The sequence below is a fragment of the Cantharellus anzutake genome, assembly GCF_015039405.1.
Source record: "Cantharellus anzutake strain C23 chromosome Unknown EI90scaffold_20, whole genome shotgun sequence".
Lineage (NCBI taxonomy): Eukaryota > Fungi > Basidiomycota > Agaricomycetes > Cantharellales > Hydnaceae > Cantharellus > Cantharellus anzutake.
In genome coordinates this window covers 911,630-938,057 of record NW_024066970.1, presented here as the reverse complement: position 1 = coordinate 938,057, position 26,428 = coordinate 911,630, and the positions used below count along the sequence as shown (strand labels likewise).

Below are 26,428 nucleotides of genomic sequence, written 5' to 3'. Positions count from 1 at the left end.
GTTCAAGGTTGAATGCGAAGGTAGGATCTTCTAATACCGATTCTAACATCACGATATAACCCCTACAAACCCCGAGGAGGCGGAGGATTCCAGCACCAACCACTGTTCCCTAGGTGCCGTGTGGTCTTCGTGTGCGCGGCGCCGGGTGGGTAGCCGCACTGCCACGTATATCACGAGGCCGCGGGTGCCATTGAGACAGAACCATCACAAAGTACAGCTCGCGACCACCTTTTGGTGCTGGCTCCTGATTTTTGGACAGCTGGTCGTCCAGTCCATCCTCTGTCATACGGTTTCTCGCCTCTTGTCGCTGCCATAGTACATGTGGAGTACCAGTACTCACTGGAGTTTCGCGAGTATAAACATTCTATTGAATAACATCTATACACTCTCGTGTCCTTCTCTGGCCCACAGCATTCAAGCATTGTCTTATTTGTATGCAGTGTTTGATTTATAATTTGTCACCCTGCACATCGAGGTTCTATTACATCCCCGACGCAACGTTGGTTGCTTTGTACATTCCCAGCTAAGTCAGCTGCAAGGTACTGCAGTAGACCCAGAACACGACTTACTGCTTGAGTGCGTGCGTTCCGTGCCACTGGCCAGGCTCGAGCGTTTAACTTCTGCGTGCTGGCCATCTTACTTCATTTGCCAGATCTACAGAGGAAATTCTCATCACATACTCTTTCAGTCTTGCTCGCTACTCTTGGATAGCATCAGAATTCTTCACCAGCCGCGGTCGGGAACCTCAGTGAAACCAAATGTGGAGGCGTGACCTCGGAGGTTCTTCGACACTGATTTTGACGCAAATCATAGCTTGCGGCTCTGATTTCTTGTAGGCTCCAGGGTGTCGTTCAGTGAAGCCTCGCTCCACCACTCAAATACTTACCCGTTATCGACGCCCATCCCTGTGGCGTGGCGTGCCATCTTGATGGATTACTTGGCTTTTCCAAAATATTCACGTATCGGTCTCTATTTTACACCATTCAGGCATTGTCGTACTTGCAAATAGCGTCCCGTTTGCACCCATCACCCTGCACATTGAATTTTTCATCATGATATCTGGATTCTCCCATCCAGCCATGGTTCCGTTATGTATTTGATCGCGATTCAACTGCCTGTGACGTGCTCTGCTCGACACTAAACACATGCGTCCCATGCCGCTGACCAATTGTACTCGACTGGCTCGAGGCTCTTGGGGGATTGACTCCTTCAAATTCATCGTAGTCCGCTGGCTATCTTATCATTTGTTATGGACCCCCACCCCGTCTACCAGATTCGTAGAAGACCTTCTCATTGCATGGCATCTAACTTCCGTGCCGCAGGATTCCATGGTTGGGTTGGCCGAATTTCTGTAGCACCAGAAACCCTATCAACGGGGATCGGCTGGAATCTGTAAAATTGGGTGTGAGAGCGTGATCTCCCTCGTCAATGTTCCAGCACAAAATACGGATTGCGACCACCTTTTCGGTTGGTTTCTTGAATGGAGGTCGCGGACATCGTCTGATCCTGCTCTATCATAGGAAAGATACTTACCTGCCACCGCCGCCATACCTGTGGAGTACTGGGCGGAGTTTCGCGAGCACGTACGCAAATCTATTGAGTGGCATTGATTTCCACCGCTGCATATTAATAATCCTTGACTGCTGCATTTCCCAACGGAGCGTTGGCTTCCTTGCATGTTCCCAATTCAACTATCTACGATGTGCTGTGGTCGACCTATAACACGACTGCCAATGACTGCCTGAATGCATACATTCCCTCCCACATGCGATGTGATCCTTTACAGCCTGCTAAGCCCAAGTTTTTTTTGAGGGCTTGACTCTTGCAAATCATGCCAGTGTTCCGCACCCTCGCTCCATCTATCAGATCCACGGAGGACATTCTCATCACGTAGTATCTCAGTCCTGTTCGCCGCTCTGGATTTACCCGCTGACTAGATGACATCGGGGAGAATTTTGGTCCACATCCATACATTGGTATACTCTCGTACACTGAGAATGGGGCCGGATATCCGTTCTATGGAGCATTGAGACCCCACGTACTTGCGTTTCCCGTAGTTCCTCGTATGCCCCACTCCCATAAAGCAGGATAGCTTGTCGAACACTCAGTGTATTGCTACGAGAGACTAGTTTCTCATATCACCTCAAAACTTGGGGACGTGGCCTGTTGAGCTCCTATCCTATTAGACACACGCTGTGAAGGGAAATTCGGCTCCGGTACCCAGTCTCCAGCATGTTTTTAATCCATCCATATCTCAATTTGTAATCGAATTTTCATTTAGATCTCAATGGAATCGCATTATCGCAAACGTCGCCACGTCCTAAGCTGCTCGTGTACATAAGTTCTTACAACGCATCGTCATTTTCCTGCAAATGGAGGTGCCTTTTCCGTCATTCCACCTAATGTCTAGTACTCCCAGGGAACGGGTGGAAAGTATTGGGATATTGTAATGACGGAGACAGCCTGTTGCGCAGAAATTCGCCTAGGAATCTGTAACGGACTACCGGCAGTGGGGACCGTTCGATACCCAACCTAGATACAACTACCAAAGTTGTTTGCGATCACCAAAATCAGCTATATAACCACATCGACAGATCTAGATGTCTACATATTAGCCGTGAATCAAGGGACATCGTGAGCGGGTAATGATCCGCGGATATTATGGCAGAAAAATCATGGAACGCCCCAAAAGCGCTCAACTTTGACCGAAGATTCTCGGCCCCTGAGTAGCTATCATTGTGAAAGGTCACTCCTGGCACGCAACAGAAGAACTCTCTGGAGAATATTCAAAGAGAGTGAGGCAGGATGATTTTAAGGGTTCGCGCTTTTGTTTTCTTCAAGGTTTACTGTTACAGCAGGATTGAAACTGAAAATATGAGCAGTCAAGGCTAGCTGACTGAAGCAAGGGAGAGACTTACCAGGCGGACCGCCAACATGGGAGGCCTGTGGGAAAGTATCAACCCTCCGAAAATTCTCAGTCGAGATGCTATCTCGGTGGTTCCGCATTTCTTGACGGGAGTCTAGGTCAATGCATTTTTAGGTGAACATGAACCAAACCCTCGCACGGGAAACCATCGGCCACCCAGGCCCAAGGGATCTACAAAAAAAACTATCTTCGTTGTGACTGAAAAAGTCAGCCACGGGCCCACACGGCAGGCGGCAAACAACCGCGTTGTGGGCGATTTAGGGGGTCCACGTGTTCAGCGTGTTCATCAGGGAACAAATAAATGAGGGGCGAGGCAAGGTCCCTTAGTGTCTCACTATAACAAACTTTCTTTTACTCTCATTAAACTAGAAAAATAAATAAGCAAGGATCAACGGCTTTCTTGCCTTTCATGGCATACAAGCAATTGGGGGAATTAAATGTATTGATTCTGCCTGATGCTTCTGCAAAAATTCTACCTCAACTTTTTTTGCAATATCTTGTTAGTAAAGTTCCAAACGTAAGGCGAGCTGAAGCGATCATCCATGCCTCATTGGGATATAAGGGAGCCCAGGTTCTCACCTCCCTCTGCTGTCCCCCATAACAGATGCTTCCCTCCTTTCTAGATGCGACTGCAACACTGTCCCATCTCATGTCTTGTGAATTCAGCGCTGAGGCCCTGATACTCCCACTGTAGTGTGCAGGGCATCTGCAACACCATTCATGCTAGGAGCTGCTAGCGTGATGTGGGTGTTGTGCACAGTGCACTCTGCTTACAAGGTGGGTGTTAACGATTAAAGTGCCAAATGCCAGATTAGACCATTCCCTTCCTGACAACTCCCACAGTGGTGAGCGAGATAGAGTACCACAGAGCTGAGACAAGGTGTAAGCGCTGATATCCACAAGACTTGAAAGAATCGCCATTGATTGTCAATCGACTGTCTACTTTAGTAGAGGCTGGCCCGGGGGTCCTACCTAAATCGACTGAGGATCCGAAATTATATAATATCTGGAGCGTCCTTGTCTATGGGCATCAGCAAAAGTCTGTTATGCTCCGGAGCATCAAGAGTGGCTGGAGCATGTGGGAGACAAAACAGCAGATTGGGCACTCCTGGAGCCAATAGTGTTCTCCTGGGAGGGGGTTCAGGAGCAGCTGGGAGTGGCGAGGAGTATGTAATGTGCCAGGAGCAGTGGGAGGAAAATTTTGGTCTCTAAAAAGTTGAAAAAAAAAAATTAGGGAAAAATCAAAAAAAAAAATCAGGAACTATAGTGCCTTTAAAGCGCTTTCAGGACATATAATTATTTGCAAAATTGAGGAAGAAATGATGGAGAAAAATGGAAAATACTTTCGGAGACCTGAGAAATAATGAGAACTGAATTGATGAAAATTGAATAGGAAAGTGAGGGGAAGCCTTGTAAGCATTGTTATTTTCTGCTGTTCTGATTTTTCCTGATTGTTCTTGGTCTCACTCCCAGCTGCTCCTGGACCCTCTGTCAGGGCAATAGCCCTGAACCCCGAGTCACATGTAAATTAGATACACATAGTCACGTGGGCAAGCGGGAACCTCCGGGTAACCGCTTACACACCACCGTAAAATACACTATCTTGTATCACTTACGGCCTTGTGTGCTGAGCAACCCTAAGACCTCACACTTTTTTAAGTGCATGAGGTGTGTTTTACAACACAACCCACAACTACACAATCTTAACATCTGACTTGGAAGTGCCTATGGCGCCTAAACACGCCCGCAAGGGCAAGGTCACATCTGCAGCGACACTAAAAAGAAACAAGCAGTTTATAAAGAAACTGCAATCTCCCATCAAGGGAGATTCAAACCAAAAGCCATCATCAGACGACGACGAGGATCAACATGATCCGGCATTAGCAACCACTTCAGGGCTGGTCCCTGAAGGTTCTAGAAACTTACATGGAGTAAGTGCGGGGCGAAATACCCCCAGAACTCCACAACATACTGATCTAACCCAAGCTGGGGAAGATCCATCACCTCCTCACGAGGTGATTGACTTGTGTGAAAAACGCGTAAGCGCCGAACGATCAGCCCAAAAAGCTGATCGGATAGAGTCGCAGGAAACTCCAGGGCCCCACTATCCCCTGGAGTCCCCCCTCACATCCCCAAGTCAAGCCCCAAAGGCAGACAAAGGGAAACAAAGGGAAGAGCCCCCGCGTCGGCTATCCGAAAAACTACTGGACTTGTTCCAGGTTCCGTCTGAATGGAGGACGGAAAGTGAAGATCAACTTCTTCTCAGGCTGAAAGCCCGAGAAGGTGCGAAAATACGCCCTGAGAGCAGGATCTCCCAGAGCACAGAAGCTCCAAAAGAACTTCCGCTGTTTACACTCCCACACACCATGCCAGACAAGGCAAGGTCGCCAACTTCGGAGGAGGTCTCCAAGATAATGAAGAGGAGGCGAACTGAAATGAGGGAGTTTGTGGAGGAAGCCTTACATAAAAGTAAGGAGAAACCAGCGAACAGACCCCTCTATGAAAGGGAAGCACCCTCCGCAACGGCCTTGCCTAAACAAAGTGAGTGTGGAGTGTTCACTCCAAGAACCCATTCTGGAACCCCCAGAAGCGGAAATGTCAACTGGGGAGAGTCGCTGCTTGCCCAACCAAACTTCCTCCTGGAAAACCAGGAATTGCGCATAATAAACGCGATAAACTTGATCCAAAAAAAGATCGAGGAAACGAACCATAATAGCATGGCTCATCTAGAGATAACTCTAGAAAGAATGGCCAACGCAATCGACGCATTGACTGAAAAAATCAGCGAACAAACAGATTTGCTGAAGGAAATAAATTTCTCACAAAAAAGTGAGGAAACAAATAAACACCCCTGGACCACGGTCCAGGACATAAATAGAACTCGTGAAAAATTCACAAAAAGAACTACCAGTGAAAGCACACTGGAATATCATCAGCAACTTGACAGAGACGCTAAGGCTCTGTATGGGTTGAAGAAACAGGTTTCTTCCGCCCGTTTCTTTTCGTTTCTTTCAGCAGTTTCTTTTAAGAAACTGCATGCCCCGGGGCATCCCGCACATGCTTGTAGATTCTCTGTCCTGTTTTTTTTTAAAAGTGAATATAATAATGGCCGTTGGCCGCAAGACTGGTAATACCAAAGAACATCGCACCAAGTATCAACGGAAATTTATTGCTCTGCTTATTTCTCAATGGGCACTTTCTGCGGTGGAAGTGTACCACCATCGCTATCTTCTGAGATGGCCTTACCATGACTCACCCTATAGGGGCAAAGATTGGGTTTGTGATCTGCTAAATGGACACCCAGATCGGTTTTATGGCCAATTTGGGGTCCACAAGCATGTCTTTCGTCATCTGGTTGCGGAGCTTCGATCCCTTGGTATGAAAAATTCAAAATATCTCGCTGTTGAAGAACATGTTGCTATCTTCCTATACTCCTCTGTAACCGGACTCTCTGTAAGACTCATTGCAGAGTGCTTCCAGCACTCATTTGAAACAATTTCAACGTCAGTGTCACCTGCCATATGTCTCGACTATATGGTACAACTGATGATTCATCAGCTACTTCAAGAAAGTGCTTTACATGCTGTCATCACCCCCCTTCTACCCGAGATGTGTCCACCTACCCAAACCTGACTTGCCAACGCCAATTGAGATATCATCCAATCCTAAATTCTTTCCTTTTTTCAAGGATGTCATCGGTGCCATTGATGGCACACACATACCCTGTAATCCATCTGCAGAAGAGCACAAAGCATCACGCAACCGAAAGGGTGGTGTATCCCAGAATTGCCTAGCAGCCTGCTCATTTGATCTCTATTTTCAATATGTGCTTAGCGGATGGGAGGGGTCAACTGCCGATATGGCCATGTACCATGATGCACGCGCAACAGATTTCCCTATTCCAGAGGGAAAAATGTATCTTGGAGATGCTGGCTTTGGTGCATGCGATACCCTCCTAGTTCCTTATCGAAAGGAAAGGTATCATCTGCAAGAGTTTGGCCGGAGCCAACATCGGTTAGTTCAAGTTCATTTTCCATCAAGTATTCTCTCATACTGTCATATCCATACAATCCCGACCTCCACTCCAGGCTCCTGGAACTCCGAACTCCGACTTCCGGAGCCCTACTTCCCTTCCATCACTTTCTCCTTGCCGACTCCCAAGAGGTTATCCCACCTCCGGCTCGGACACCACCTTCGGTCCGACTCCGGAACATTCCGGGTCCGACCCCAACCTCGACACCTTCCAGACGAGTACACAAAACCTATGCTCCCGACTCCGGACCTCCGCTCCGGTATCCCGTTCATGTCTCGTCTCCGGAACCTCCGGTCTTAGCTCCGACCTCGGACTTTGACCCCACCTCCGCTTATACCCATTGTATTGGTTAGCTCATTCCATTTAATTACCTTTGCCAATATTCCGGAGTTTAACCTCCGAGTTCGGACTTTCCGGACTTACTCCGGACCTTGCAACTATTGCATTGTCCATTTCAATTCCGCTATTCTCCCTCATTCCTATTTGGGCTGCTGCTTCCTTTCTATTCAGTCAGCTAGCCATTCCCGACTCCCATCCTCCTTCCTTCCTTCTTGGGCCTTGGCCCTTCATTCCTCCTTTGGGAAACACCATTGAGTCAAACACTTGACCCTCAGTGTTGTTCCTCTTTCCATCTCCCTTTGTCTCCTTTCATCCTACCCTTGTCCCTTTTGATTCCGGACCCCTCCTTATATACAATGTACCTAGTAACTTGTAACCTCAGTCCGAAATCGACATGAATTCCCCCAAGAGACTTTCCCTCTGCTAGATCTGAAATTAGGGACCCCTAGGACAACCAGCAATGGCACAGCGCTCCGCATGAGTCGCTGAGGCCGAGGTCCTTCCACGATAAGTCTCCGATTCCACTCCGGAGTCGTCCGAGTCCGCCCATTCTAACACATACACTCAACCTCTGCTGTCCCCTTAGGCCACAAAATCATCGAGAGCTGTATAATCTTCGGCATGCCCAGCTCTGGAATGCTGTGGAGCGCATATTTGGTATCATAAAGAAGTGCTTTGCAATCCTCCAGCGTGCACCTTCATATTCCATGACCATTCAAGTCCGTATTCTCCCTGCACTTTGCTGTCTCCACAACTTCATCCGGTTCCATGATGCCGATGAGATTAACAATTTTGGCACAATGGACACAAACATTCCCTCACATCGTTTTGGGGAACTTCAACATGGTGTAATCACCAGGCAAGAGAGTAATCGCGCTGGTGGGGTCCGCAATAATATAGCTCAGGCAATGTGGAATAGCTACCAACAATACTTGCTACTTCATTAATGCATCTATCGTGATGAAATATTATCCTAGTTAGCCAAAAAATTTGGTGCCATCAGAGGGGCAATCTTCTTTTTGACCCAATTCTTTCGCAAACTATCGCGCTTGAGGCTGAGGTAAAAGTCTGCTGCATGAGGCTCTTCCTGAAGGACATTGAGAAGGGAAGTCAACTCATCATCATCCAGTTCATCCTCAATCTCTTGAGCATAGTTGGCGGCTTGAATTTTCCGCTGTGGAGTTGTAGGGGCTGTGGGAGAGGACTCGGAGGTGGAGCATGATGCAATGAAAGCCTTGGTAAAATCATTCATTGATTCCGCAAGTGCTGTGAAACCAAGTGCAGCATTTGAACGTGGGATTCCACGCTTTCGTTCAGATACTTCAACTTTGACAACTTGCGGCACTGGTGATTCAAGAGGTGACTGAGTTGAGGAAAGAGAAGAGAGAGATGACAATTTGATGAGCTCGGGATCAACATTGCTCTCAAAGCCAAGATTGCGACGAGTTTGAGCCCGGTCAGGAGAAGGAGTACGGGTCCAGTCATTAATTTTGCCCTTATCCCGCAAAAATCTGAGTTGCAGCTTTGAAGAGGAGAGGAATTACCATACCTTTTGTTCATCATTGATTTCCCCATTCGAGGGCTCACCTGCATCATCATGCTCTGATATCCTCGTGGCACGGAATGCTTGGAGTCCATTTGCATGTCTGGGATTGATCTCATCCATCTCATCAAAGAGTGGCCACCCCTTATGACGAAAAGGAGCTGCCAGGGGCCACTCCTAGTAAATAGTATCATGAGTAGGAGTTTATCAGCAGCATGTGCAGCACGTACCACAATGAAATCAACCCAAAGTTGTTCCTCTTCAGGGCCCAGATTGGCACCATTCTCGCTACTCCACGGAAATCCTGACTGCTCTGAAAGACGTTTGACAGCCCAGTATATCTGTTTTAACTGCAAAGATATAGTCAGTATTCAAGCTTCCGTGTGTCAATGACTACTCATTAAGTGGATACTCACCTTGCCATACTTATTCTTGCAAGCAGTTGGCTTGAACACAGTCCCACATTCCTCATGTAAATGCGCAGAAGCTGAGTTCCAAACTTTGTCTTTGAACCCAATGTTCGAGGAGCCACCTGCACACTTCACTTCAAGAAGGAAGTGGATGAGTTCGGCCTCCTCACGGGATTTCCAAACAGCATGTGAAGAAGGTGGGTCTGCAGTAGTGGGTGTAGGTTCTCCTTTGGGAGCATGACGTCGTTTGTTGTTGACAGGTGGGTCAGCTGTAGTGCCAGGATCGGGATCAGCTTGCTTCCACTTCGGAGGCATTCTCGAAATGACATTTCGCAATTAATTTTACATGTAGGTTTTATAAAAAAAAAAGAAGTGGTGAAGAACAGTAAAGAAACCGTGTACCGAACAGTTGCCAGTTTCTTCTCGTTTCTTGATGAAAGCAAAAAGAAATCGGGAGAAGAAACGAGAATGATTCGGTCATCTTTTGAATTAAGAAACGAAAAGAAACGGGTGGAAGAAACCCGTTTCTTCAACCCGTACAGAGCCTAAGGAGATCCTTCTCCCAAGGATAGGAGAAGACGATGCCGAAAGAAGGCATCGTTCAGAAATTAGAAGGAGAATTGGCATGTACCAAAGGTTTGGCCAAACATCCATTTATGATGGACCTCTTGAACAGAGAGGTAACTCATTCACACCCTCTCAAAACAATGAGAGAAGACAAATACAACTTCAGGTGAATACGCCTGAAACCAAAGAAACGCTGCGAGGAAGATTTCCCCCAGCAAAAACCCCCCCAAAGGAGAGATCTCCATTGGATAGCAACCCCACAAAGGCAGGGGAGCAAGAAGAGTACCTGGAGAAATGGTACGAAAAGGCCATAAGAATGGCCGAAGTGAGAATACTCACTCCCTACCCAGAAGGAGTGAAGCCAGAAGCCCTAAAGAATGGGCCGGCATTTCCTGACAAGAAATGGTCAGGGGAGAACGACATGGAATTGTTCTGGCAGTGGTTCACAGAACTACTGGGATTCCTTGCCTCGCGAGGATGCAAAGGTCCCCAATTTGACGAAGTCCACCTGGACTGCTTGATTCGTGGATTAGGGGGACCCGTGTTTGACCTCGGAATTAGACTCCGAGACGAAACTCTCCTCAGAGGAGACGAGGGCATGTTCCTCGAAGTTCTCAACATATTGATGAGAACCTTCATCAAAGCCTCTGCCGTGTTGAACGTGACAAAGAAATACCGCAACATCAAATACGAAGCAGAAAAAGGCCTAAAACAGTTCTACTTAGAACTGTCAAAAGCAGCGTCCCAGATGGTGATGCCGCCAGACCAGGCATCTTTCAATGCCAGGTTCCTAAACTACATTCCCCTCGAATGGAAGAGGGAAATGATTGCTCATGATAGAATCAGAGCAGACTTCTCCTCAAATGAGGAGATGTTAAAAGCAATATCTTGTGTAGACGAGATAATCGACGGGCTGAAGATGTCTTCAGCCTACAAATCAGGTTACTATACCCGAACAACTACCATGGCAACCATGAGCCGCAGCAGAGCCCTCCCATCAGGAAAGAAGGCGGAAGAGCCAAAACCCAGATGGAAAGAGGATACACCCTCGAAAAACTCGAGGAAAACTGACCAAAAGTCAGTTCCAATTTGCGGCAAATGTGGCAAAATAGGGCAAACGAAAGATTGCCCAAGACACAATATAACGAGCGATGAAAAACCAAGGTGCATAGCTGCCATGGAAATCGCGAACTCAACGGATGAAGAGTCGAAAGACTCATCAGATGAGAAACCAGAGAACAACTCTGGCAACTCCGAAGCATCAAGCTTCAAAGTAGAGGACCCATACGAAGGACCTCAATACTCACCTGACTCAGAGGGTGAGGAAGTCAACGTTGGGACCATAAGAATGGGCCCAATGTCAGTCGTTGACCACGATGACATAAATTATAAAATCAAACTGGCTGTAGCACACCAGTTAGAAAACACGGCAGACGAAAAAGTCGCCGAAGCCTTGGTGGAAGCACCAAGATGCCTTGGGGAAATACACCAAAATACCCAAGGAAAACAAGGACAAAGGGAAGAAGGACCAAAAGTCCATCGAAACCCAGTCCCCCTTGTTCGATGCGAAATTCCGCATCTCAAAAGACGCAGGAAAATACCCTGCAAACAGACCGCTCTCAACGAAGAGAACGCTAACGGCTCACATAAAAATAGCAGGCATAAAAGCCTATGCGCTATTCGACAGTGGAGCCGAAACGGACGCTTTATTGCCGGACTTCGTCCGCGCGGTCCACATCCCAATTCTCCAATTGGAGAACCCAGTTGTCCTTCAAATGGGGACGAAAGGAACAAGATCACAGATCCTGTTCGGAACCAATGTGGACGTTGAAATCAACGGCCACGTAGAAAAACACTACTTCGATGTAATAAACATCGACAGATACGACGCCATCTTCGGCGCCCCCTGGTTAAACAAAAACCAGGTAAGCTTAGACTTCCGGTCCCACAAAGTGAGAACGGCGAACAAGGGCAACATAGACACCCTTGGAATAATGTCAGGGCACACCGCCGTCGCTGCCACTGCCACCTCCTTTCCTTTCGTCTCACCCTCTCTTTCTCTCTTCTTTCCCTCTTCCCTTTTTTCTATCTTTATACAGACGATCTCTCTCTTTCTCTCCTACACTTGTAGCACGGACGTGCCCGACGCTAAGCACCCCGTAGGGGCACCGCCACGCCGGACGCACCATGCACTCCTACTTGTATTTCCCCTCCAACACTCGGGATCGACCGCGGAGCCACCCGCGGTAACCCGGCTTCGTCCGAAGGTGACATGGCACTCCCACATGACCTGTTCACACATGTATATAAACTAAGCCAAAGCAGGACCGAAGAAGTAACCTTCTTCTCATTTCCCGCTTCAGGCAAGTACCCTAGTTTAGTCTAGCTTCCCACCCTAATAACAATACATTTCCCACTTCAGCCTAAGAAGCCACACAGGGACGTAAGCCCGAGTGAGGGCTATCCACTATATGGTCTCACCGCCCTGCCGCTGTCCAGGCTGCTAGCGCTGAGCGTTATGCCGCTACCCCTGCCTTCCTCAAGCCGTCCCTGACAAATAAGCGAAGACCATGTGACAAGATCACACGGATGGAAAACTCGAGCAAGAGCCCGAGAACAACCAAAAAAGAAGCCCCCCTGACAGGGAGGCGGGAGTGAAACACACCTCAGGGTAATCACAAGAAAATACCCTGAAGGTTGGCCCAATCCTAGTCCGGAAGGACTAGAACTTCCAGATGTACCACACCTGGAAGGTCTCTCCATGAACAACCCCGAGTTCGAAATACTCAGGGAGTGGTGGAGAGAAAAATTTGAAACCGTAATGGCACCAGTGCCATTAGAAATGCCTCCCCTGAGGGAAGTGAACCATCGAATCCCGTTGAAGGATCCGAACAAGAAATTTTGGGAAAACACCCCAAGATGTCCCACAGCACTGCAGGAAGCACTAGCGACCAAAATAGATCGCTATGTAAAAGCAGGATGGTGGTATCCTGCGAACAGCAAGCGAGCATGCCCGCTACTGTGCATCCGCAAAGCAGATGGATCTTTGCGCACGGTAATAGACGCGAGGAACCGTAACTCAAACACGATTTTCGACGTCACACCAGTGCCAGACATGCGACTGATCCAGGAATCAGTCGCCAGAGCAACATACCGATCTAAAATCGATATGTCGGACGCGTACGAACAAATACGCGTAGATCCAGACGACGTCCATAGGACGACATTCTCCACGCCCCACGGGACGTACAACTCGAACACGATGCAGCAAGGAGACTGCAACGCTCCCTGCTGTCAGGGCACACATCCTGACTAGCCCGGACCCGGACCCATGTCCGGACCCGCTTCCACCCGCTGCGCTTCCCACATGCACGCACGCTCCGTGCGCCGCATGCTCCGGACCCGGTTTCCACCCCTTCATGTGACTTCCGGGTATCCCCGGAAGTTTTGCTGATATTGTGGCCACTGTGGGAAGATGAGAAGTTAGCTTCCTTCTCATCTCCTTTACAGTAGGCAAGTGTATATACTTGCCCTTGTTTTATCTCATCTCCTTACCCACAGTAGGATTGTGCCCTGGATAGGGCTGGCCAGACCAGAGGCTGTGGACCATAGGGGAGGGTCATGGGGACCCGGGAGTCGTCCCCTGACACCTGCACCTTCCAGCGCGCACTGACCTGGGAACTACGAGGAGAAGTAGGCAGACGCCTACACGTCTGGTTCGACGATATATTCACCAGCACAAGCTCGGTGGAAAACCACAATAAAGCACTATTGTGGTTATTCACTCGCCTAAAAGGGGCGAAATTCTACATAAGCCAGAAAAAATTCCAGCCATTTGCCCCAATCCTAGACGTTCTAGGAAGCCGAGTGGACGAACAGGGCATCCATGCTCAAGCGGATAAAATGGAAAAAATCCGCAACTGGCAAGAGCCAGTAGACCACACAGGAGTCCTAAGATTCCTGGGAATGGTAGAATATCTATCGATATTCATGCCAAACGTCAGCGGTTACACAGGACCACTGCAAACAATCTGCTCAAACAAGCAGACATTCAGGTGGACACCACTCCACCAGAAATGCTTCGACGAAATCAAACGTCTAGCATGCAGGGCTCCGATCCTGAAGCCTGTCCAGTGGAACCCACCGGAAAGCCTCTCAGAAGAAGAGAGGACCAAACTCCACGTCTGGGTCATAACAGACGCATGCCCAGCGGGCATGGGTGCATTAATTGGACAAGGCGAAAAGTGGCAGACTTGCCGCCCGGCCGCATTCATGTCCAAAAAGTTCACCAACACACAATGTAGGTACTTCACCTACGAGCTCGAGGCACTGGGTGTCCTCGAAGCGCTCATGAGATGGCAAGACGACCTCATGGGAGGCCGTGAATTCACAGTAATCACGGACCACAAAGCTTTGGAATATTTCAAAGCGAAAAACCACAACTCAGGGAGACACCTGAGATGGCAAGCCTTTTTTGCAAGCTTCAATTGCGAAATAAAATACGTGGAAGGCCACAAAAATAAAGTGGCAGATGCACTCTCATGATACTACGACTCGTCAACGGACGAGGATCTGCATTTCGACGATTATGTGTCAGCGGACATCCACCTGGACAAAAATGCAGAAGATATCATCCCCGACAGAATCGAGGAATACGAAGAACTGCTACTAAGCAGTACCCTGAGTAAAAACTCAGAGAAAAAGAGACTCGCAGCAATACGTGCGAGAAATACCCTAGAGGAAGCTCTAGGGGGGAGCGCCCAAAATCTGGAAGAAATCATAACTCCAGAAGAGAACCTTCGAAAACAATTCGAAGAAGAAGACCTCATTGAGGCAATAAAATCTGGATACTTGAAAAGCCAGATCCACCAGGAAATCCTAGAGAACCTGGGGAATTTCAAAAACTTCTCCGTAAAAGACGGGCTGATAACCCGACTTGGAGAAGGAGGAACGACCCAAATAGTAGTCCCGAAAGGGAACTACGAAAGGAAGTCCATTCGGGGAATAATCCTCGAGAACATCCACGAAACACTTGGACACCTAGGATCCAAGAAAACAGTGGAAACCCTCCATCGACACTTTTGGTGGAAGTCGATGAGAAAGGATACACACAAGTTCTGCAGGTCTTGTGGAACTTGTCAAATGACAAAGAAAAGCACCTGTCATATCCATCCCCGGCCATCGACTTCCGGTCTCTCCAATCCCTCCGTTCTAACTCTGCTCCCCCTCACCAACCTCGGAGCCCCCGTATTCCGCAAACCTCTCGGTACCCCTTGATGGTCACCACCCCCTCATTTCAATTTATTACCTACGCCTCCCCAAGTATGGAGCCCCGAAGACTTCCGGACAGCTCTGACGTCCGCTAGCGCACTCCCACCTCCGCTGGGCAATACACTCGCCTGCCCTGCAGAGCCCACCTTCAGGCCTATCCCTCCTTTCCGTTTCTGGGTTAACGCCTGCCTTTCCGCTAACCCCACGAACCGACTCGTCGGTAATATTCAGTCGGCTAATGTCTTAACCCCGTTAGCTCCGCTCCGTTCGGCTCCGCCAATTGCGGAACCATCTCCGCTGTAACCATATATATACCCCACTTGTACATAGGTTACGCCCTAGCAGAAAAATCAACTAGAGTTACCCCCCTAGGTTCTAAGTGCCAGTCAGTAAGTTAGGGCACGGACGTGTCACTAGGCACAGCGCTCTTGGCAGAAGTCGCTGAGGCCAAAGCCCTCCGTTACGGAGACATTCCTTCGTCTCGAGTCTGGTCTCTGACAGCACCAGGAGAAATCCCGGAATGCTCCACCCACTCCCAACCCCGGAGACACCATGGTCATCAATAGCCATGGACTTCACAGGCCCATTCCCAACAAGCTTGGGATATGATTACCTCTGGGTAATCATCTGTAGGTTGACGTCTAACGTCCACCTAATTCCAATAAAAACAACAACGAACGCACTAGAACTAGCATTCGTATTTCTTCGTGAAGTTGTAAGACTCCATGGTCTACCACACTCGATCATATCAGATCGAGACTCAAAATTCACGTCAAAATTCTGGCACGAACTACACCAAATACTCGGTGTACAGTTGAAATTCACAACTGCATTCCACCCACAAGGCGATGGCCAAGTGGAAAGAATGATACAAAAAGTAGTACAAATACTACGCGCGATGGTTAGATCAGACCAACGTGACTGGGCAGCAAAACTGTTGATGGCAGAATTCGTGATCAATGCGAGCTCGAACACATCGACAGGATTTGCCCCGTTCGAATTAATCTACGGCCATATGCCAAAGATGTGCCTAACAGCACCACTCTCGGACTACCCAGGAGTAAATGACTTCGCTCAAAAAGCGAAGGAAAACCTCATGGCAGCACACGACGCGATAATACATAATTGCGCTGCTCAAACAATCCAGGCGAATAAGAAAAGACGCCCGGACCCGCCTTTGAAAAAAGGCGAGCTCGCATACTTATCCATGGATAAGCTGAACCTACCCAAAGGCAGGGCAGGAAAACTAAAGCCCTTATACATAGGGCCTTACGAAATTCTGGAAACATTTCCAGAAACGTCAAACTACGTCCTCAAGTTGCCACCACAACTTGAACAACGCGGAATCCACCCAAGATTCCATGTATCCCGGCTCGCACCCCATGAGCCGAATGACCAGGAAATCTTCCCAAATAGGGAAGTAAACATATGCTACGACTTTGGGGAAGACCCCGATCGCGAAGCAGTAGTTTGCGAAATCCTAAACCATGTGTGGGTTCACAATGAACTCTGGTTTAAGGTTAAATGGGAACTAGGGGACACCACATGGGAACCCCTAGGAAATTGCAACGACCTCGTCCACCTGGACGAGTACCTCACCTTACAAAATGTAAGGGAACCAGAAAAACTCCCTATCAAAGAAGACAGGGAACTCTCGGCATCACTATGCCCCCAAAAACGGAGGCGGAGGAAGTAAAGCCGAGGGACGATGGCCCACAGCCAAGAGCGTGGGAAAGTTCTGGGCGAGTAACTCGCCCGGACAGCCACACCATGTACTAGAGATCACATGGGCTAGGCGAGCAACTCACCTAGACCACGTGAACCACAGGCTCACATGCAAAAAGAACACACAACTGCAGCGAATCCCATGCACGCAAGAACAAAAACCCCTCCCACCACCACGAGTAACATAACGACGAAATGTCGTTCTCTGGGGGAGGCAACCCTCGGTTCGATCCAAACAAACCGCCGGATATCGAAATACGACAACCCGGGGAGCAAGGCTCCCCGGAACAACAACAACACCAGGCGCAGATAAGCGCCATGGATTACACAATGCACGCAGCACAATTGAGTGCTGCGAACCAACAACCATCCATGTTGCTAACAGGCACCGCATACCCCCAGCCTCCCCAAAGAGGCTTCCAACCATACGCGGTGCAAACTGCACCGATGGCGCAACAAGCGCCATTCCAGGGGCAGCATTTGCTGCTGCAGCCCCAGGCATACTCCCCAGGGAACTTCCCTGGCCAGATCAACCCCTGGATTAGCCAATTCGGCCCAGGTCCAACAACACCCCAGCCAAATGCAGGCTGGGAATCAGCCATCACATCAGCGGTAGCTGCTCAGACAGGTCAGCTCCGTGAGGAGCTGAAAGAGATGAAGTCCCTCGTAGGAGGGAGACAAGGGAGCGACAGCGGCTCCTCGTCCAGACCGTCCAAACGGGCACGGTCTGATAACTCGAGGGCATCAGAAGACGCCTGCGACCATTGCGCCCACTGGAGGCGCGAATACAACAGAGCACGAAGAGATGCTGAGGGCATCTTTGGCTCTCTGAAAGACACAGAGAGAGAAGTTGATCTCCAAAAAAGAGAGATCGAATTACTGAAATGCGAGCTCAGAGAGGCACGCGCACTGGCAGACCTTGCTGCCAAACCCATCATGACAGGGGCCTCCCAGGTCAGGGGGAGGGGATACGGTTCCGGGCCTCATGAGGTGCGACCCCACATGGGGACTAGTGCATCAAGGGGTGGGGCACCGACTATCCCGCCACCCCATGGGCAGGCGACCCTGTCCGGGTTGCATAAGGGCCCGCCCTCAGAGGGGCAAACCCATGTCGAGGGGAAGAGGGAGAGCGGTAGGCAACTGATGGCAGACCCTAAAACGGGGACCACTGCCAGAGGCGGCGGGCCGCTGAGTACCTCAGCACCCTATGGGCAAGCTACCCTGCAGGGAAGTGTCCACATGCTATACGAGACCGCCAAACTCAACAAGTTCGGCAAAGTCGAAGCTCCAGTCAACATAACAATCGACCCCAACTTCCCCATGAGGAGAATAGTGGGGTCAGAAGCGGCGCATGACGCTGCATACTGTTACAAAAATGGGGCCGGAGGCGCCCATTTTCGTCCGTCCTTAACGCAGGAAGAGGGAAAGGTTGGGAAATGGGGTTCATATGGTTATACAGATGTTATCACAGGCAGTTTAACATTAGTTGTAACAGATGTTAGCACAGCGGGTTTTTGGTTAATTATTGATTGGTTAGAGCTAATTATTTTACAAATCATGTGATATGGCTGTGCACAGAGCCCATAAGAGTCTAAAATGGGAAATTCCCATTTCCATAACACATATGCTTGGTGGACAAGCGTGAGTGGGAAAGAATTTGTACACTGGTACGAACAGGCTGAAGCCGCCTTCAAAAGCGGCAAGGTACACAGAGTCCTTCACGAAAAAGCGAAGGAAACCGAGAAATACTTCTTGGGACTCCCAAGTATCACAAGACTTGTGGAGGAATATAATTCCCCAGAGAATAAGGGGAAAATCTCCTGGGAAAGCCTAGGCAAAGCTGCCTACTTAAAGTCCCAGTTCAAACCACTCAGGACTCCTGAGGAACGTGCTGCAAGAACTGCGGAACGGGAAGCGAAAGCTTCCAAATACCGGGAAAGAGATGCAAGTCTCCGTGCTGGACAACCAGCCCAACAACCATCCTTCCCCACAGGAAGAATGGTAGACCTACCGTACTCTACACCTGAGCCAAGCAGCTCAGGAACACAACAGCCCGCTCCCACCCAGGGAGCACCCACTTCGTTGAGCCCACAGCCCGACAATGTAGCCCAGGCTATGTCATCGCATCCGACGCAGCAATCGGATGTCCAGATGAACAACCCAGAGGAAAACCCTCCTCTGGGGCAATGAACCCACCCTTGAGAGAAGGGAAAGTGACACGGTAATATGCCATTGAGGCGCCCGTGAAAACACCTTCCCCCAACTCGAGGCCCCGCACACAATACTGTATGCGAGGAACCGCAAGTAACAATTGTGGAAATCTCAACTCCATCAAAAGACCCACATCCACCACCGCTTGTGTGTAAACACCACTTACACATGAACCCTCACAGAACAAGTGAGGAACACCAAAGACATACAACCTTTGGGTTGAAATCCATTTTCGACAAACTCCACCATTTCTTTCCTCTCTCCCTGCGATACCAATGTATCGCCGTTCACTTCAAAGTAACGGCCCACACTCATTCATTCCTTAAACCCCCTCTCTTCCTTTCACCGACATGTACAAAATCGCCCACTTTAAAGTGGCGATAACAAAACACTCATTGATAATTCCAAACTCAATGTAAATCAACTATTAAAAAACCCTGTTTTATTTTACTATCAACCTTGTATGCATCGCAAATGCAACGCAAGGGGGAGAATGTCAGGGCAATAGCCCCGAACCCCGAGTCACATGTAAATTAGATACACATAGTCACGTGGGCAAGCGGGAACCTCCGGGTAACTGCTTACACACCACCATAAAATACACTATCTTGTATCACTTATGGCCTTGTGTGCTGAGCAACCCTAAGACCTCACACCCTCCCAGCAGCTTTCAGGAGCTTCCAGGAGTATTGAGGAGCAGCTGGGAATGAGACCAAGAAGAATCAGGAAAAATCAGAACAGCAGAAAATAACAATGCTACAAGGCTTCCCCTCACTTCCCTATTCAATTTTCAGACTTTCCCATCAATTCAGTTCTCTTTATTTCTTGGGTCTCCGAAAGTATTTTCCATTTTTCTCCATCATTTCTTCCTCGATTTTGCAAATAATTATATATCCTGAAAGCACTTCAAAGGCACTACAGTTCCTGATTTTTTTTTTTTTGATTTTTTCCCTAATTATTTTTTTCAACTTTTTAGAAGTCCCAATTTTCCTCATTTCCCTCTATATCCCCCCCCTCATTCTCCTCCTCATTTCCCCCTCATTTCCCCCCTCATTCTCCCCCATTTCCCCCTCCCCCATATTCTGCCAGCCCGAAAGTGATTAAGTTGCCAGATTAGTCTATCAGGCCATAAATTTTGATTGTGTATTGGTGAGTCTCAGTGTCCTTGATATATAGTATAGTGTTTGATCTAAATGTTAAGCAGTGTCTTGTTGTGTTAGTCTTGTGGTAGGAGGTATTCATGGGGGATCTTCCCTCTTTTTTTCCTTTTCATTTTCAAATGCTCCAGGAGCTCCCAGAAGCTTCTCACCCCTATACACTTTGAAGCATTTATATTGTATTTACTGGATATGTTTGTGCACAAAGCAATGCTCCAGGCCCTCCTGGGAGTGCCCTTGTCACAACTGACAAATCCCGGGGCTCCGTCAGCGGCGAATCAATGCCGATAGGCGAATCTGCCGATCCGAAACCCAATCTAACCAGCCCCAATCCGATGTCTGGCCCCCTGCCCTATCAACCATGCACTGCATCCAGACCTCCACCCACATCTGTACCTCTGCCCACCTCCACACCCTCTGGACCTCTGCCACTCCTGGTTGCCCTCCACACCCTGTGGTCAGGCCAACACTCCCCTCCGACCTTGCTGGCCATCATGCTGCCCTTGTTTGTGATGGCACTGACGGACCACCCTCTGTTGCGGACTTGTCAGCACTGCGCTGATTTCCATGTCCCTCCACGGACTTGTGTCGGCACCGCACCGACCCCGCTTATTTGCGGACTTGTATTGGCGCCGCGCGCTGACCTCCGCTTTTCTCTGGCCATCTTGTCACTCGGCAACATACCATTCATTCGCTTAACTTGCCAATATTGGCACTTGATCCACTTTTGTTTAGTTCATTGCCTTCCATTTCCCGGGCTCTTGTCCTTCATTCAGTTGACAATCCCCGCTTATTTCCGTGCCGGACCGCACCGGACTGACCGGTCCTTCTCTGTTTCCCTCCTGCCTATTTATATCCTGTAAATACTTTTGGGGACCTTAGTCTGAAATCAACTAGAGTACCCCCCCTGTCTGTTCTGAGTCCCTCCTTCTGCAAAGGGGGCTTCCCCCCCTCTGAGTCCGTGCTCGTGGAGTCCGCGCTCCTCCTACAGGTCCGCTCCACCCGCAAGTCTTGTTTGAAGTCCGCTGTAAGTGTCAGTTTGTAAATATGGGATCTCCCCCAAACGTCAAGCTCAGGGCACAGCGCTCCACCTGAGTCACTGAGGCCGCGATCCCACTCTGCTAACCTTGAACAGCGCTTCCGGACGCGCCGCATATTTCCGCCCGCATATCCACGCACATGCTCCAACAGACCTCTGCATCAACTCCGACCTTGACTCAGACAGAAACCCAATCCGTCGTCTATCCATCTTCTGACAGTCTGCCAGACTCCAACAATATTCCCAGTCTCTGACAGCATCCCAGATCTCTGACAGTATTCCGACTCCGACAATAATCCCGCCTCTGACAGCCCTGGAGTACCTAGCCAACTCCGGAGGAAATGGGCTGTTCCTGGACCAGCCAATCTCCTCCTGATTCTCCCAGTGCTCTTGATACTCCAGAGCACTCAGGAGCATAACAATTTTTTGCTGATGGGGCTGAGTCCAATGCTGGGTTCCCTGTTCCATAGTGAATCAGCTGTTAAGTAGTGCCAGTGAATACTAGATGTTCCGCAACTCCGTGCCTTTCCGCACCCTCCCTATACCGGGACTTATATTCAGGTTGTTATTGTCATATCCGTGCATACCCGACCCCGACCTGACTTCCGGACCTCCACCCTCTTCACCTCCGGAGTCATAACCTACCGCTGCCGTTCCGATACTCACCTTCGGTCTTGGCAACACACCTCCTCCTTACCCCCCACGCCACCTCTACTCCTCCTTACCTCTCCAACCCTATCTCCGTCCGCTCCGATACTCACCTCAGACCGAACACTGCCCCTCTCGCCACCCTCCTCCTACTCCACTCCCCCTCTGCAACGCCTCCACCCTCCCGTAATCCTCCTACACTTCCCCCGTCCGCTCTGATACTCGCCTTCAGACCTGACAACCCTCCTCTCCACCACTCCTTCCCCCTTACCTTTCCCCTCTCTCCTCCCTCCGGTACTCCTCCGCCACCCTTCCGCCAAGTTACGACCTTCCGCTGCTGTCCCGTACTTCCTACTCGGATGCTGATCGTATCTTCGCTCCGAGCCTCCGTCTTAGTCCTGACCTCGGACTTTGACTCCACCTCGGTCTTAGTCCATTGCATTGGTGACCTCATACTACGTAAACACCATTGCCAATATCCCTCGGACTTTCAACCCCGCCTCCGTAACCCCCGTAAGCTCTGCAACCCCCAAGCTTCATGGATCGCCTTTGGCACTTTCGCCGCTTGTAATGTATCTCATCCCTATTTGGACTACTGCTTCTTCCCATTCTAGCCAGTTAGTCATCATCCCCACTTCTCCTCATCCTCCTGCCCCTCTGGGCCTTGCCCTCCCTACCTCCTTTCGGACGTATCACAGGTCCTTCCTTATGACCTTTCGGTACCGCTCCGCTCCTTCTTCCCTTTGTCCCCGTTTGGACGTCTTCGTTCCGATTCGGTTCCCCTTTGTTTCCTTGTGCTTTCGCCCCTTCCATTATATATATCGGCGTTTGTACATACTCGTGGGTTCAGTCCGAAATCGACCTGAAATGCCCCCTAGAGACTTCCTGCTCACCTACTGTGAAATTAAGGACCAAATGGACAAACAGCAATGGCACAGCGCTCTGCTTGAGTCGCTGAGGCCAAGGTCCCTCCACGCTAAGTCTCCGATTCCACTCCGGAGTCGTCTGAATCCGCCCATCTCTAACAGTTATGTACCGGAGTTAGCCGAAGTTTTAGTATGTGACTTTCTTCCACATCATATGTGACACCGGTTGGTTGCAGTGTCGTGTAGTGAAATCTCACTCTGTCACTCGAATATTTACCTGCTATCGACAACCGTCCCTGCATGGCGTGTCTGCTTCGCTTCCTATTTGACTTGCCACCTAGCTTTTCCTGCATCGTCCTCCAGTTTACACCATTCACCCTGCACATCGAATGTCCCATCACGATATCCGGATTCTCTGTCAGGGATGCATCCGGGGTAGAGGGGGTCTGGATGTATCGCCTGGCAGAAGGGCCCTCACGTTGCTGACGGCCAGCTCACCCGCACTCACCATGGACGAGTTCAACACAGAACTCGATGCCATGTTCCAGGATCCGAACTGGGAAGCCACAGCCCGGCAGAAACTGGCAAACATCCGACAAGGGAGTGACTCCATGGATAAAGTCATCCAGGAGTTTGAAATACTGGGACCCACCTTGTGGTTGGGTGACATTGGGCTAGTCGACTGCTTCGAGCAAGCAATCAATGCCTGGCTCCGTGAGAGCATTTACCGGCTCCGCCCCATGCCCACCACCTGGGCTGAATGGAAATGCGAAGCCACCCTCCTAGATAACCAATGGCGACGTTTCCAGGCAATGCAGCCCTGCACGCCCCTGTCCAGACCCCCACTCCCACTGGGACGACCCCTACCAACTACTGCCCCCTCTCATGCACGCCCCACACCCGCACCCGCACCCCTACCCCCAACTCCTACAGCCCACCCTGCGAGTGGAGCAGGCCTGCAGCCAATGGACCTTGATCGCTCAAGAATCAACCAGAGGAGGAACAGGCTGTGTTACAACTGTAATGCCCCAGGGCATGTTGCCCAGGAGTGCCAGCACCCCAAGGTCTGTCGGGTACGACACCTCCACCCTGAAGACCTCCGGGCGCTGATGGAAGGACTGAGGAGCCAGTTGACAGGAGAGCCAGAGATGGAGCAGAGAGGGCCAGAGGAAGGTCCCCAAGAGGATTTTCAGGAGGGCGACCGGTGAGGGATGCATCCTGGCCGCCTGTAGCGGACAACTCGTGTAGATACCGCAGCGCATGTGAGCCAACACCAATGCAGAAATTCCACCGAGTTATTGCATCCTCAGCCCATAAAAGCAAGAGAGACTCAAGGGTAGCACCCGAAGTAGTGGTATCCCCACCCGCTATCTACGTCCTCTTGAAGCAGTCCCCCAGGTCACTCAACCTTACCGTGAAGCTGACCACCCTGACCTCCCTCGCCTCTGTGTCTGTGTCCGCCCTCCTAGACTCCGGGGCCACCGGGAACTTCGTGAGCCCCGAGTTCATTCAGAAGCACAAGCTCGAGACGACCCCACTCCCACAGCCCATCCCTGTCCGTAATGTCGATGGGACCCCAAATGAGAATGGAGCTATAACTGAGGAGCTAGAAGCCCTCCTAACATTTGGGAGACACACAGAGTGGGCCTGTTTTGCTGTTGCGAACCTAGGACAACAATCCCTCATCATAGGGCACTCGTGGCTACTCCATCACAACCCGGAAGTGGACTGGGCATGACAGAGGGTTGTCATGTCCCGCTGCCCATCTGTCACGACCCGGCGTTCCCCGGGGCCAGACGACCTCCTCCCTGACCCTCTCCCATGCCCGAACACTCCCCGCACACTCCGCTCACCGCCCGTCGCCGTCTATCCACTTCCTGCCACCTCTCCACAACCCCTCCCTTGATTGTCATTGAACGACCTAGCGGCGCAGAGCGCCGCGACCTGTTGTTCCATGTTTCGCCGCACCTTGTTACCTCGCGGCGAAGGTCACGCTTGACCTTCGCTGTCTTGGACACGTGCTCCTTGTTTGTTTTCCCCTTTCTTTTCTCCGCCCGCAATCTCCGCGAGATCTGGCGACTTATTCCCCATTCAGTTCCCTAGCGCTTATATACAGCTTGTAACTAATGCTTGTACTGTAGTTCGAAATCAACTAGAATTCACCCCCTAAGCTTACCTCTGTCCCCCGTGAGACCTCCGACTTTCTGAAGTATCGGGACCGCATCGAGAACGAGGCGCAACACTCCTCCTCGAGTCGTTGAAGCCGAAATCCTGGCTCACTCGCCTAAGTAGCCTCGGCCTCGAGATCGGTGGGGTTTATTCCTCGCTAAAGCTCGGTCGTGTGTAGGATGCCTATTCCACTAGCAGGCAACGCTCGGTCGCCTACGGCTACCATCGGTGAAGATTCACATGGTTCTGACACCATCGTCCTGCCAGTCACCACGGGTGCCGGACGACCAGGACCCTCTGATAGAACCCGGGGACGGGATCTATGCTGCAATCATCCCCTCGGGGTGGGGCCATGACTTAAGGGCGACTACAATGCCCTCCCAGTGAATGGCCCAAGAGGCTCATGAGCCGGATGCAGAGCCCGCATCGTTCGAGGAGTTAGTGCCAGGTCACTACCAAGACTTCCGGGACGTGTTTTCGAAAGAGGCTTTCGACCGACTACCCCCCCGGAAGCCTTGGGACCATGCCATAGACCTGGTGCCGGACGCCAAACTGCCCAGAGGGAAAACTTTCCCCCTCTCACACCCTGAGCAGAAAGAACTAGACGAGTTCTTATGCGAGAACCTACAGAATGGGCGCATATGGCCATCCAAGTCTCCAATGGGAGCCCCGGTCTTCTTTGTCAAAAAGAAGGATGGGTCGCTACGGCTGGTCCAAGACTACCGAAAACTGAATGAAATCACGGTAAAGAACTCGTACCCCCTCCCACTCATCTCAGACGTTCTTGCCCACCTCCGCAAGGCCAAGTACTTCTCGGCCCTAGACCCATGCTGGGGGTTCAACAACGTCCAGATCAAAGATGGTGACGAGTGGAAGGCAGCGTTCGCAACCAACTGGGGGCTATTCGAGCCCATGGTGATGTTCTTTGGCTTGTGCAACTCCCCCGCAAGCTTCCAGACAATGATGAACAACATCCTCTGGGACTTCCTCGACCGGGAGGTTGTCATCTGTTATATGGATGACATACTCATCTTCACTTCCACCCTGGAGGAACACCGGAAGGTCGTCCGGGAGGTCCTGGAGACGTTGTGGATGCGGAAGCTCTTCCTGAAGCCGGAGAAGTGCAAGTTCAAGCGAACCCGGATCGAGTACCTCGGTCTCTGTCAGGGACGCGTCCGGGGTAGAGGGGGTCCGGATGTATCGCCCGGCAGAAGGGCCCTCACGGGGTGCAAACCGGGCGCGCGTGCTGGCGGGTCCGGGGAGGGACAGCAGTCCCTGGCCACTTAGACTGAAGTGGAGAATGTGAGAAGAAGGTTACTTCTTCGGTTCCCACTTCAGGTACATTTATGTACATGCGGCTTGAGTCACATGACGAGTGCCACGTCACCCTCGGAGGCAGCCGCAGGCATCCGGGTATCCCCGTGGGGGATCCCGAGAGCGTCCGCTGCATGCGCGCGTGTTGGGCACAGCGGGGAGCCGTCCGGGGTGTGTGGGCCGGACGGGTCAATAGTACATTGATACAAA

At 50.4% G+C, this 26,428-nt stretch overlaps 1 protein-coding gene across 1 annotated transcript; it reads right to left on the bottom strand.

The window, feature by feature from the left end:
• Nucleotides 1-1,121: 1,121 nt before the first annotated feature.
• Nucleotides 1,122-2,234, bottom strand: EI90DRAFT_3289076 (uncharacterized protein; the record flags this gene model as incomplete). Its single annotated transcript, XM_039067146.1, has 5 exons — nt 1,122-1,390; nt 1,534-1,593; nt 1,754-1,991; nt 2,043-2,115; nt 2,193-2,234. The coding sequence occupies 5 exons, from the start codon at nt 2,232-2,234 to the stop codon at nt 1,291-1,293; spliced, it is 513 nt and encodes a 170-aa protein (XP_038916811.1). The 3' UTR covers nt 1,122-1,290.
• Nucleotides 2,235-26,428: the final 24,194 nt, after the last annotated feature.